A 12,302-nucleotide genomic window follows, 5' to 3' on the forward strand; every position below is an offset into this window, starting at 1 on the left:
TTAGACAGGTCTGGCAGCATCTGTGGAAGGGAGCACAGTTAACGTTTCGAGTCCACATGACTCTTCAACAGAACTAAGGAAAACTCAAAACGTTAACTGTGCTCCCTTCCACAGATGCTGCCAGACCTGCTGAGTTTTTCCAGGTATTTTTGTTTTTGTTTTCGGTTTCCAGCATCCGCAGTTTTTTTGCTTTTATCAGAATTTAGACAGACTGCTTTTGAACTGCGGAAACCTTTAACTCACAACGTTGAAGATGTTAGGCCATCTGTTGTGTTGTTTGCATGGAGAGTGGTCTGCTCACAGACAACCATGTACTTGCATGGGTTCATACCATTATTTCTTCTGCTCCATCTACATCTAGAAAAAGGGTTAAGTTCGATGCAAATACTAATTAGATGTAACTATGACATGTGGTTTGGTGGCATTATTTGAAGAGAGGAATCATATATCATAAACTTCCAACAAACGAATGTTCAACTAAAACAATAAATGTAAGTTGAGGGTGAAGTAGAAGAAGTTACCTGGATAACTACATTGGTTACTTAAAATAATTTTTTAAAAACTAAAGAGGGGGAATTACAATAATCCAGCAAGCAAGACAACATTTCCTTGATGAATAGTTTTTAGAAAAGAGGTTCTGGGTTTTCATTTGTCTTATTTCACTGGGAATTTCCTCAGTGAGCGAAAGGGAATTGGGCTGGGGAAGGTTCACCCAATTTTGTTGCCACAACTTTGTCAGAAACCCTGGGGAGATGAGTAAATAGGATGACCAACAACCTCCCACTGAAATTACAGTGGGCAATCAGGAGAACCACTAACTAAATTCTTACCGCTCGGCTCCCCTAGCATTTATGCCCAAACCCTGCAGTAGCCATTTTAATCTTCATAATGTTCCTGAGTACAAGAGATTCTGTTCCATTGTCCTTTCCTGATCAAAATTTACAAGTTGTAAAGATGGGGAAATTGTGGAAATGCAGCAATCATTGCTGTAAACCTCAATCTTGCCCCCCCCCCCACCTACCCTCCCTGTCCCCAGGCCTCCTTGGTAAGAGGAACAGGTTGTCATCAACATACAGTGCATGAAAAGAGAAGTTAACATGAATTCAATTAAGGTAAAGGATTCTCGGAAATTGCAGCAATAACAAGTAGGCTTTTGTGATGGACCAACAGTCTATTTTGAACAAGCCACTTCTCCCTCAAGGTGGAGCAACACCATACAATTGATGGCAATGGATTTAAGGGGGTAGGACTTTAGGGCACAAAAGATCAAAAGATTAGAAAAGATCACATGCGTTCTGGCCAGAGTCTCATCAAAAAACACAATTTTCTGCTTGTAATCTGGGATCAAGTGATGGGGGATGTGGCAAATTAAAGGAAAAGGACAGGGCAATAGTAGGGACACGGGAAATGATAACCAGTGTGTGGCAGGAAGGGACAGAGCATACAAACTTAAGACTGCACCAGCATTTAAAGGCAAAGATTGCAAAAGTGGTAGAAAGATGGAATTAAAAGCACTGTATCAGAATCCATGTAGCATTCGGAACAAAATGGATGAATTGACAGCCCAAATAGAAATAAATACGTATGACATGATAGCCATTACAGAGACTTGGCTGCAAGGTGACAAGCTAGGAAAATATGGTGAGGTAGCTCTGTTAATTGAGGATGCCATTGGTGCATTGGTGAGAGCTGATTTTAATTCTAAAGATCATGATGTAGAAACAGTTTGGGTAGAGATAAGAATAGCAAAAGTAAGAAGTCACTAGTGGGAGCAGTTTATAGGTCCGCTAACAGTGTAGGATGGCACATGCAGGAAGAAATACTGAGGGCATATAAGAAAGGCACGGCAAAATCCTGGACAATATTAATCTACATATGGATTAGATGAATCAGATTGGCAAAGGTAGCTTAGATGATGAGTTCAGAGAGTGTTTTTGGGACAATCTCTTAGAGCAGCACATTCTAGAGCCAACCAGACAGCAGGCTATTCTAGACCTGGTAACGTGAAATGAGATAAGACCAATTAATGACCTCATAGTGGAGCCTCTAGATAACATAACATGATTAAATTTTGCATTCAGTTTGAGAGTGAGAAGAGTGGGTCTAGGGCTAGTGTTTTAAATTTAAATAAAGACAATTACAAGGGGTTGAAGGCAACTCTTTAAAGTAAACCCAGAAAATAGGTTAAAGGGTAGGCCAATATAGATGCAGTGGTAGATATTTACGGAGATATTTCATAATACTCAGCAAAGATACATTCCAGTGAGAAAGAAAGACTCTACGAGAAGGATGCACCATCCATGGCTAACTAAGGAAATTAAAGGCAGTGTCAAATTGAAAGAAATAGCATACAATTCTGCAAACATTGGTGGTAGGTCAGAAGATTGGACAGAATTTAAAAACTAGCAAAGAATGATCAAAAAAAAAAGAGGAGAAATCAGAGTATGAAAGAAAGCTAGCTAGAAGTACTAGAACAGATAGTAAGAGTTTCTACCGGGAGTAGGGAAAATGCTGGAATCCATTATTAAGAAGGCCACAGCAAGGCACCTAGAAAATCTTAATGCAATCAGGCAGGGTCAACACAGCTTTGTGAAGAGGAAATCATGTTTGAGTAATTTATTAACGATCTTTGAGGAAGGAACAAGCAATGCAGATAAAGGAGAACCTGTAGATGTTGTACTTGGATTTCCAAAAGGAATTTGATATGGTGCCACATCAAAGGTTATTACACAAAGTAAGAGCTCATGGTGTAGGGGATAACATTTTAGCATGGATAGATGATTGGTTATCTAACAGGAAGCAGAGATTAGGGATAAATGGCTTATTTTCAGGTTGGCAAGCTTTAACTATTAGAGTGCCCCAGGGATCAATGCTGGGGCCTCACTGAGTTACAATCTATACCAATGACATGGACGAAGGGACCGAATGTATGGCTGCTAAATTTGCTAATGACACAAAGATAGGAAGGAGAGTAAGTTGTGAAGAGAACATAAGGAGTCTGCAAAGGGATATGAATAGGTTAAGTGAGTTTGTACAAATTTGGCAGATGGAGAATAATGTGGGAAAATGTGAACTTGTCCACTTTACCAGGAAGAATAGAAAAGCAGTATAGTATTTAAATGGTGAGAGGTTGCAGAGCTCTGCGGTACAGAGGCGTCTAGGCATCCTCACACATGAACTACAAAAGGTTAGTACGCAGGTACAGCAAGTGATTAGGAAGGCAAATGGAATGTTGCCATTTATTGCAAGGGGAATGGAATATAAAAGTTGGGAAGTTTTACTACAGTTGTATAGTTGGTGAGACAACGTCTGGAGTACTGTGTACAGTTTTGGTTTTCTTACTTAAGAAAGGATATAACTGTTTTGGAAGCAGTTCAGAGAAGGTTCACTCTACTGATTCGTGGGATGAAGAGGTTATCTAATGAGGAAAGGTTGACTCTATTTGAGTTTAGAAGAATGAGAGGTGATCTTATTGAAACATATAAGATCCTGAGGGAACTTGAAAGGGTGGAAGCTGAGCGAATGATTCCCCTTGTGGAAGAGACTAGGACTAGCAGACACAGTTTATAAATAAGGGGTCTCTCATTTAAGAAGGAGATGAGGAGAATATTTTTTTCTCTCAGAGGGTCGTTAGTCCATGGAATTCTCTTCCCCAGAGAGCAGTAGAGGTAGGGTCATTGAATATTTTTAAGGCTGAGTTAGATTGACTCCATTGTCAGTCTAGCCCCTATAGGGGGTAAACAAGGAAGTAGAGTTGAGGCCACAATCCACCACGATCTCATCAAATGGAGATGGTTTGATGAGCCGTAAGGCCTACTCCAGCTCCTTATTTGTATTTCCATATGTATATACATATGTACTCATATGTGAAATATTGGACAGGGCAAAAAAAATTTAGGTGTGACATCAATTTTAGAACACTATAGAAGTTGAATTTGTCTGAGTCATACAGTTGTTCAGTCAGGTACAAAACTGTACAAAAAGTTTACAGATAAAATTAACAATCAAAAATAACCCAACTGAACCATCAAATGAGCTCAGAAGTTATAATGTTTTTAATCATAACCTACAATTGCTTTGACTCATTTGTAAATCTTATGAGCAGTCCAATGTGAATTGATTTTCAGATGCTGAGAATTTATGAACAAGTCAAAGACTTATCATCTTCGGCAGTGAACAGTTTTTCAGTTATTAAAACTAGAAAAACAGGTCTCTCGAAAACCAAGCTCAAAGTTCCCCACTGACACTGCACAATATTCTGGTAATTAATGGCAAATAAATCATATAATAAGGGACAAAGATGTGATAAAAATAATAATAGCTCAATTTTCAGTTCATCAAATATGAAAGCTTGCCCTGTGGATGGCACTGTGGTATCAGGATATTAATTCTTCTTGGCTATTCCAAGTGAGTTTCAATCTTAACCGCGCAATCAGGCAGAACCCATGACCTTCTCTACAGGGAGGGAAAATTGGAAGACTCAAAGTAGGCTGTCCAGTCCTCTGTAGTTACTACAGAGTGATACTTGTGCAAGCAAGAGTATGGTGAGTAGAATGGAGAGCCTATATGAGGGAAAAGGAAAGGAAATCAAAAGAAGAGCAAATCAAAATAATTCACATACACAAACTTACCTTGGATATTACCATTACTATGATAGAAATTCCTGTCCCGACATAAAATTACAATTTATTACTTTGTTGGGTTAATCACAGCACATGTATTCCTCAGAAACCAAAAATTAATTTTAAATCATGACTGTTTTTATTCATGACATGAAATTCACATCAATGAGTCACAATTTAAAGTAACAACATATATAGAAGAAACATGTATAGGCAGGTGCTAAAATCTGAGCCTTCCCACAGTTGTAGCACATGTTGTTCAAACTCCTGTAATTAAAAAATGAAACTACTACTTCAGTTTAAATCCACACTGGGCATGCCTGCAAAATAGCAGAATATATTGCAGGCACACACATATCCTGCCTCTCAGAAATCTTCTAATTTTAGCATTTGTAAAGCAAGGCTCAAACTACAGAACCAATTGGAAAAGATACGTAAGTGGGAAGAACAATGGCAGATAGATCATAGAATCATACAGCACAGAAAGACACCATTTAGCCCAAGATGCCTGTGTTGGTTCTTTAAAGAAAGCTATCAAATTATCCCATTCTGCTGCTCTTTCCCACAGCCCTCCAAAGAACAAAACAAAGAACAAAAAAAAGTACAGCACAGGAACAGGCCCTTCGGCCCTCCAAGCCTGCGCCGATCATACTGCCGTCAACTAAAACATTTTGCACTTCCGAGGTCCGTATCCCTCTATTCCCATCCTATTCATGTATTTGTCAAGCTGCCTCTTAAACACCAAATTTTCACCTTTTGAGTATTTATCCAATTCTGTTTTGAAAACTGCTCTCCAAAAACCCCTTCATGCAGTGCATTTCATGGTACGGTCATATGATGTGCCCTCTGCTCCAGACAACACTTCAAATACACAGGAAAGTTTAATATATATAGTTTAATGAGTTATGTATTTTGTAATTTATTTTAATGTTAGAAACTTCAGTTTTGGGAATACTTCCTCTGGTTCCTGAAAGAAACAAGATGGGAACCAAAATACTGTTAGTTTCCTTTCCTTCACTACTACTGAATTTTTAAGTAACTGCTTGCTATCTGATCATTGATTAGTAGTTCTCATTATTCCTTGGTATTTCTGAAGGGTAGGGGTTAAGAACCCTATGTAGGACATTGCACATTTAAAACAAAAAGACAGCCTACACAAAAATCACTGCAAAAGCCAAAAAAAAAGTTACAAGAACTAAATGAGTAAACTTAAACAATCATTGCTTTAAGACTGCTGAGACAGTTAGAAACTGAACCAAAACTACCATCTGGGCAAGATACCAAACAATTATTTTCAAGGTTGCACATGACTTTTATTAGAATCTTGGGAAGATTAGTAAGGCATGAACAGTCAACCTTCCAGCATTTATGTATTAGCAACAGCTGCTGAATGGAACTGCCATTAACATTTATTCAGACCCCAACTAGCAAGAACCTTGTGGTACAAGGACGCCTGCATCAGAAGCCTTCATCTCTTGAATCCCACAGCAGAGATGGTTCTTCAAGGTCATGGGGTTGGCTGTGATACAGCTGGTGGCATCTGCCATCACCGAGAACATTCACGGTAAAGTTTGTGCCTTATCCCACTACTAAACTCCTAGCTCAGCCTCCTCCTGCTATCTGGCATGACGACCATGCAGGAGGTGTTGTGCCATTGCAACATGTTTTCCTTCTCACTCCTCTTCCCTCACACCAAACTTCCTCTTTTCAGACACCCACAGATAGTGGTCTGCCCAGACACAGTATGTCCAGGGGGAGGAAAGAGAGCAACACCACAATATTTATGAAGAGGCACCATCATACCATTTGACACTCAGCTGCCTGCTCAGATACTGGCACTGCATGTACCCTAGAAGCAAGGTCAGCACATGAGGAGGCACTGGGCACAAAGGAGCTGCAGCCAGGGCAGAGGAAAAGAATGGTTGATTTACTAGTTCACCAGAAAGCAAGGTGACAGATTCTACCACAGGGGGCGCCCAGGAGAACAGGAAGCTGGGTAAAGGTGGTAGGAAACTCTGATAATTAAAGAGGGCATTAGTACTGTAGTGAGAGATGACTTAGTTCTAAAGGTCAAGGCCTATAACCAGTTTGGGTGGAACCAAGAAACAGCAAGGGGTAGAAAACATTGGTTTATAGGCCATGAAACAGCAGTAGTAATGTAAATCACAGTATAAATCAGGAAATTAGAGGTGCTTATAACAATGGTAATACGTAATCATGGGGGATTTCAATCTACATATAGACTGGGTAAACTTAATTAATACTAATGTTGTGGAGGATGAATTCTTGGAACATTTGCAAGATGATTTTCTAGAGCAGTACATTGAGGAACCATCTACAGAATGGACTATTTTAGATCTAGTATTGTGCAATGAAAAAAGGCTAACTAATAATCTTGTTGTAAAGGAATCTTTAGGAAAGAGTGACCATAATCTGGTAGAATTTTACATTAAGCTTGAAAGTGATGTAGTTCAGTCAGAAATTAGGATCTTAAATCTAAACAAAGGACACTATGAAGGTATGAGGAACAAATTGGCTATGGTGGATGGGAACTATGTTAAAAGGTACGATAGGAGACCAGCAATGGTTAACATTTAAAGAACTAATACATAGGGCAGAATCTTACCCTTGTCGGACGGGCTCGGAAGGAGCAGACGGGGGTTGTCGGGAAACCGACCGCCACTCGAGGCCGAAAGGCAATTTCACGCTGGCGGGCCAATTAAGGCCCACCCAGTATGAAACACAAGTGGCAGCGCTCAGCGCTGCCTGTGGGGGCAGGGGAGTAGGGGAGTAGGGGAGTGGGAACAAGACGAGTGCAACCTTCACGCATGTGTGCTTCTTAATCTCCCTGAGGCACAGAGCTGCCTCAGGGAGATGATGCATTTTCAAAGAAAATAAAGTAAATAATTAAATAATGTAATAAAACATGTCCCCTCATGTGACTCTGTCACATGAGCAGGGTCATGTTATTAATTGAATTTTAAATTTATTTTATATTTATTTATTTTAGGAAACCTCATCTCACCCGTGAATGAGGTTTCCTAAAAAGTGCAAAGGCTGCTTGGTCTTTTCACCTGTCCGCCAACCGTAAGGTTGGACGGGCAGTGAAAAATTTTGTTTAATAACCTTGTTAATGGCTTCAACAGGCCTTTTAATTGTCAGCAGGAGAGCTGCCGACTCCGGTGCACGCCCACTGAACAAAATATTGCGCAACGCACATCATTTTATGCTCGAGCGGGTCGGGCGTGCACCCAAGAGGGTCAGGGTGGCGTATAGAACTAGGGGACAGTCTCAGAGTAAGGGGCAGGCCATATAGGGCTGAGATTAGGAGGAATTTCTTCACTCAGAGGGTGGTGAATCTTTGGAATTCTCTGCCCCAGAGAGTTGTGGAGGCCCAGTCATTGACTATGTTCAGTACTGAGATTGATATATTTCTACATATTAAAAACATCAAGGTATATGGGGATAGTGCAGGAACATGGTGTTGGAAGTAGAAGATCATCCATGATCTCACTGAATGATGGAGCAGGCTCAAAGGGTTGAATAGCCTATTCCTGTTCCTATTTCTTTTGTTCTTATGTTCTAATGGAGCAATATACAGGACGCCATTAAATGGCGAGGTCATTGGCTGGCCTGCCAGGCAGCCTCCCGTCACTACCACGGAGCACGAAGAAGTCCGGCTCCAAATTGACAGAGGGCATCGCGCAGAGCGTGCTCTCTCTATAGCTTGCATCTTCCTATCGTGCTGCTGGCCCAGAGGCACTGCAACTGCAGCCTCCATATTTACTACAACCTTTGTCTGGACAGGTCACCAAATCCTCTGCCCTCCGCATGAGAATGCAACAACACTCCCTCCCAAATCGAGGAACAAAAGCACCTCCAAAAAAAAAACTCCACAGTACTCCCAGAGACTTTGCAATTGCAGAGTAATTCTACATACCTTACCTACAAGTTGGGTCTCTTAAATAACACTAATGCTGAGCCCTTCTTGCAGTTGAATGCATGTTTTTTGATGAGTGGTAAATGCATAGAATAGACCTATGCAGTCCAAGTTTGCAAGGAGAGCGTCAAATCAGCCAGTAGACCTGAGTGATGTTATGATAGCACCAGTACAGAGGCTTCCGGCACACACAGGGTGCCGTACGGGGCGCTGCATGGGCTGTGCTTGAAGTGGCTGGAGGTGCAGCGACCTCCACACAGAGGGCCTGCTGTTTCCACAGCACTGTCTTCAGCAGTGCTACAAATCCAAATTTCAAACCCTAGGACTCTCAACAGATTTTATGTTAAACATGCTCAACCAATGATGAGGGAACAGCAATGGAACCATGCTATGTTCTAAGGTAGACAATATATTGAATACTGAAACTGAAATGACGCTCATACAGTCTCTGTCTTTCTCTGCACAGATGCTGTCAGGTCTGCTGAGTCTTTCCATTATTTTTTGTTTTTGTTTCAGATTTCCAGCATCCGCAGTATTTTGCCTTTATCTTGAATATTGCATCTGTTAGCAGGTTATTCAACCACAGACAATATCGCAGCTGAGTCTCATCCTGTCTTCATCCAATGTTGACACACACACTTCCAGGAGGTGGTACACATTCTATTTATCTATTATTCTCCAGGAAAAAGATTTTCCATTCTCTGGATCACCTGAGGCTCAATAAGTTTCTAACCGAGCACACTACTGCTTTGTTCACAGGCTGTTAAATAACCTGTTTATTACTACATTCTCTAGGCCTCGTATCAGTTTAAAGACTGGATCACATCTGCTTTCAGTCTACATTTTACCAATCAAAACAAATTCAGGAACTAAAAGAACCTTTACCTATGCTCGACAGATTCAAGGAGCAGATTCCAAGCCATGCACGTCATGAAAAGTTATAATAATCCACAAAAACATTCCTCCATTTTCCTAATACATTTCAAGTCATGATCTTCAGAGATCATAAGTCTATTCATTCAATAGAAAACACAAAGCCATCAAATACAATGCAAGTCACGACTGAAAGAATAGATGCCAGGTCTGGTTGGAGTAACTGCTAACGTTATTTTTTCATTCGTCTCAGGTCAATCTTTCATTTAATGCTTTTTTGTAGGAGCCAAAATTCTTCCAAAAGGAGGAAATACAATCTTTCACACACCTGAGTATCCCACTGGAATTATATACCTTTGTGATTTTTGTAGGAAATCTTATCTTTCAATACACTGATGAAATAATTTGATTGTGTAACACTTGACGGACATTCTTGTCTATCAGAACTTGAAAAAATATAAAGTACAATCGAATAACATTGCTGGAATGTGGCCACTGTAAATAATGTCAATTGGGTAACTTTTATGGAACTTTATTAATAGGTGCTAATCGGTGTCCTGTGATATCCATAGGACCCTAAAGCCATTTATGTGGCCTACTGGCCAGTGCGCCCCCCTAATTAAACTAAGGTGCTGGAAAATGCTGGAGAAGAAGTGGATCTCTTGTGGGCCTCGCAATTTTGACCTGCCTGAAGCCAACGAGCCACTTCTTTCCACCCATTTCAGATGGGCTGCTGGTCAGTGCGATGCAAGAGAAGCCTGGGAAACATAATAACTGAAGACTGGCACCGCTGGGCATGTTTGACATTTAATGTCCCCCTCCCCACCCACCCATCCTGCCTGAAACCCACACCCATTTAAATTCCATCCCCTCCAAGGTATAGAAATAAATGCACAGAACAAAAAGAAAATGTGAAGAAACTAAAATGGTTCAGCGAACAGCAAAAAAAAACACAAGCCACAAACTGCTGAAAATGTTAGTATTTAACTGCCTAGAACACTATCATGCTTCAGGGTATTTTGACCATTTTCCCCACAGAAAGAGTCTAGGCATGAGTTATTTTTAAAATCTACCAAGATAAAACTGGCTTTAAATGAGTCAATTTCTCAGGGTAACACAACACCAGATTAGAAATCAGGGCCATTTGAATAGATGTCCTCAGAAAACAGGAGCTTGTTAAAATATTTTCCAACAAACATTTGTATCTTAGATATTAGAATGGCTTCTCTCTTTTTTGAGTTTTGTTTGGAGATAATTTCAAGCAGGCTTGCATTCAGACAGGCACTATTAGCACCACTACAAGCCAGCTGTCTGTCACAAAAGTCAGGAGCAAAACAACCTAATCTCCAGCATATGGAAGCTTTTGAATCAGTTAGACTTTAACAGCATTTTAAAATGAAGGTTCATAAAGTCTTGGAATATTGGAGGAGAAGAACAAAAATAATAGAAGAGGGAGTAGGCAATATTGGCCTGCTCCGACATTCAGTAAGATCATGGCTGTACATTAACACTGCTTTCCCACCCTATCCCCATACTCCTTTTCTCAGTGACCTAATCTCAGCCAAATCCCTCTAAATTGACACCCAAATCCCTCAACATTAACAAGCTCTCACATCTTAAAAGAAACTGCTTTTTCATTCTTCCTACAAAAGTGGAAAATTTCACACTTTTCCACGTTATATTCCATCTGCCACTTCTTGCTAAATCACTCAACCAGTCTATATTCCTTTACATAAGGACAGTTAGTAGACTTATGTTTAAGACAAATAAGGAAACTGGCTAAAATGGGGGTAGCAAAGCATTAACATACTTTCATATTATTAGGCAGGGATAAGTTATATCGATTGACCCAAGTTAATCTATTCATAACTATTACTTTGGGCATTCATCTTACTGAAAATGAAAGTTTAATGATTTAAACCAAACTTTGCCTCATCTAGTTTTAACATAGTCACCGCTCTAGTATTGCTTTCTTTCACTCCATTTTTGCAATACATCTTTGAAGTCCATTTGAACATTTTTTTTATTAAAGGTGTTATAGAAATGTAAGTCATTGTTATTGCTTATATCCATTAAAAAGAAAATGTATTTAATTTAAAAATAATAAACTTGCTAATTTAGGATGGCAGTGTTTCCCTTTCCACCACCCGAAGTCAGTTGTCAACGCATTGCCGCTGGTGCTGGCTGCCCAACAGCCATTTAAAATCCAAGGAACGTTAATTGGCTGGAGGCAGGACTTCTACCCCTCAGTGGGGAAGAAATCCTGTCTTAGAGAGCTGTCAGTCAGCTCTCTAGTCCCTGCAGCACCTGTCCCAGGAGTCCAAGACCAGGTAAGTGTGGAGGAGTGGGGGGGGAGTGGAGAGGTCAGCGGAGGTGGGGGATGTAAAATTGCAGAGAGGTCAGGATAGGTGGAAGCCTGGTGGGAAGGACATCTGAAGAACTTAACCCTGTAAATCACCATCCCCCGCCCCAGTACCGCCTGCAAACGCGCTAGCAGGGGAATGTAAAATTCTGCACATAAAGTTGGACTAAATGATTAGTTGTTGTCCATTTTTCCCCATTTCCAAGGGACGGACTAAGATGTCTGAGATGGCCACAATATTCCATTTCAAATTCTATGTCATGGTCAGGCAATGACAACATTCACTAAAAACAGTGTTAGCACTTACCTGCAGAATAGGTTACATCTGATTGTAGCACTATGATAAAGATGATGAGAAGAGGAGCTAAGGCAACCCACTTTCCCCACCTACCTACAACTCTACATTGAATTGGTATATTGATCACCACATAGGGAAGGATGATTTACTGGAAAACTTGCCTCACAGGAAAGTTTGCCCTCATCTCCCTGCCATTGCTCCTCTCAA

At 40.5% G+C, this 12,302-nt stretch overlaps 1 protein-coding gene across 3 annotated transcripts in view; it reads right to left on the minus strand.

Annotated features, from left to right (window-relative positions):
• The window catches only part of LOC144682896 (neutral amino acid uniporter 4-like), a 314,358-nt gene that overhangs the window by 162,346 nt on the left and 139,710 nt on the right, over positions 1-12,302 (minus strand). Inside the window, exon 12 of one of the 3 annotated variants that reach the window (XM_078545762.1) lies at positions 4,441-4,562. The exons of the other annotated variants lie outside the window; for them this stretch is intronic. Coding sequence (XP_078401888.1) covers positions 4,456-4,562 — 107 coding nt within the window. The 3' untranslated portion in view covers positions 4,441-4,455. Of the gene's footprint in view, positions 1-4,440; positions 4,563-12,302 lie in introns of those variants that run through there. 3 annotated transcript variants of the gene reach the window in all.

This window comes from Cetorhinus maximus, chromosome 7, assembly GCF_964194155.1.
Source record: "Cetorhinus maximus chromosome 7, sCetMax3.hap1.1, whole genome shotgun sequence".
Classification (NCBI taxonomy): domain Eukaryota; kingdom Metazoa; phylum Chordata; class Chondrichthyes; order Lamniformes; family Cetorhinidae; genus Cetorhinus; species Cetorhinus maximus.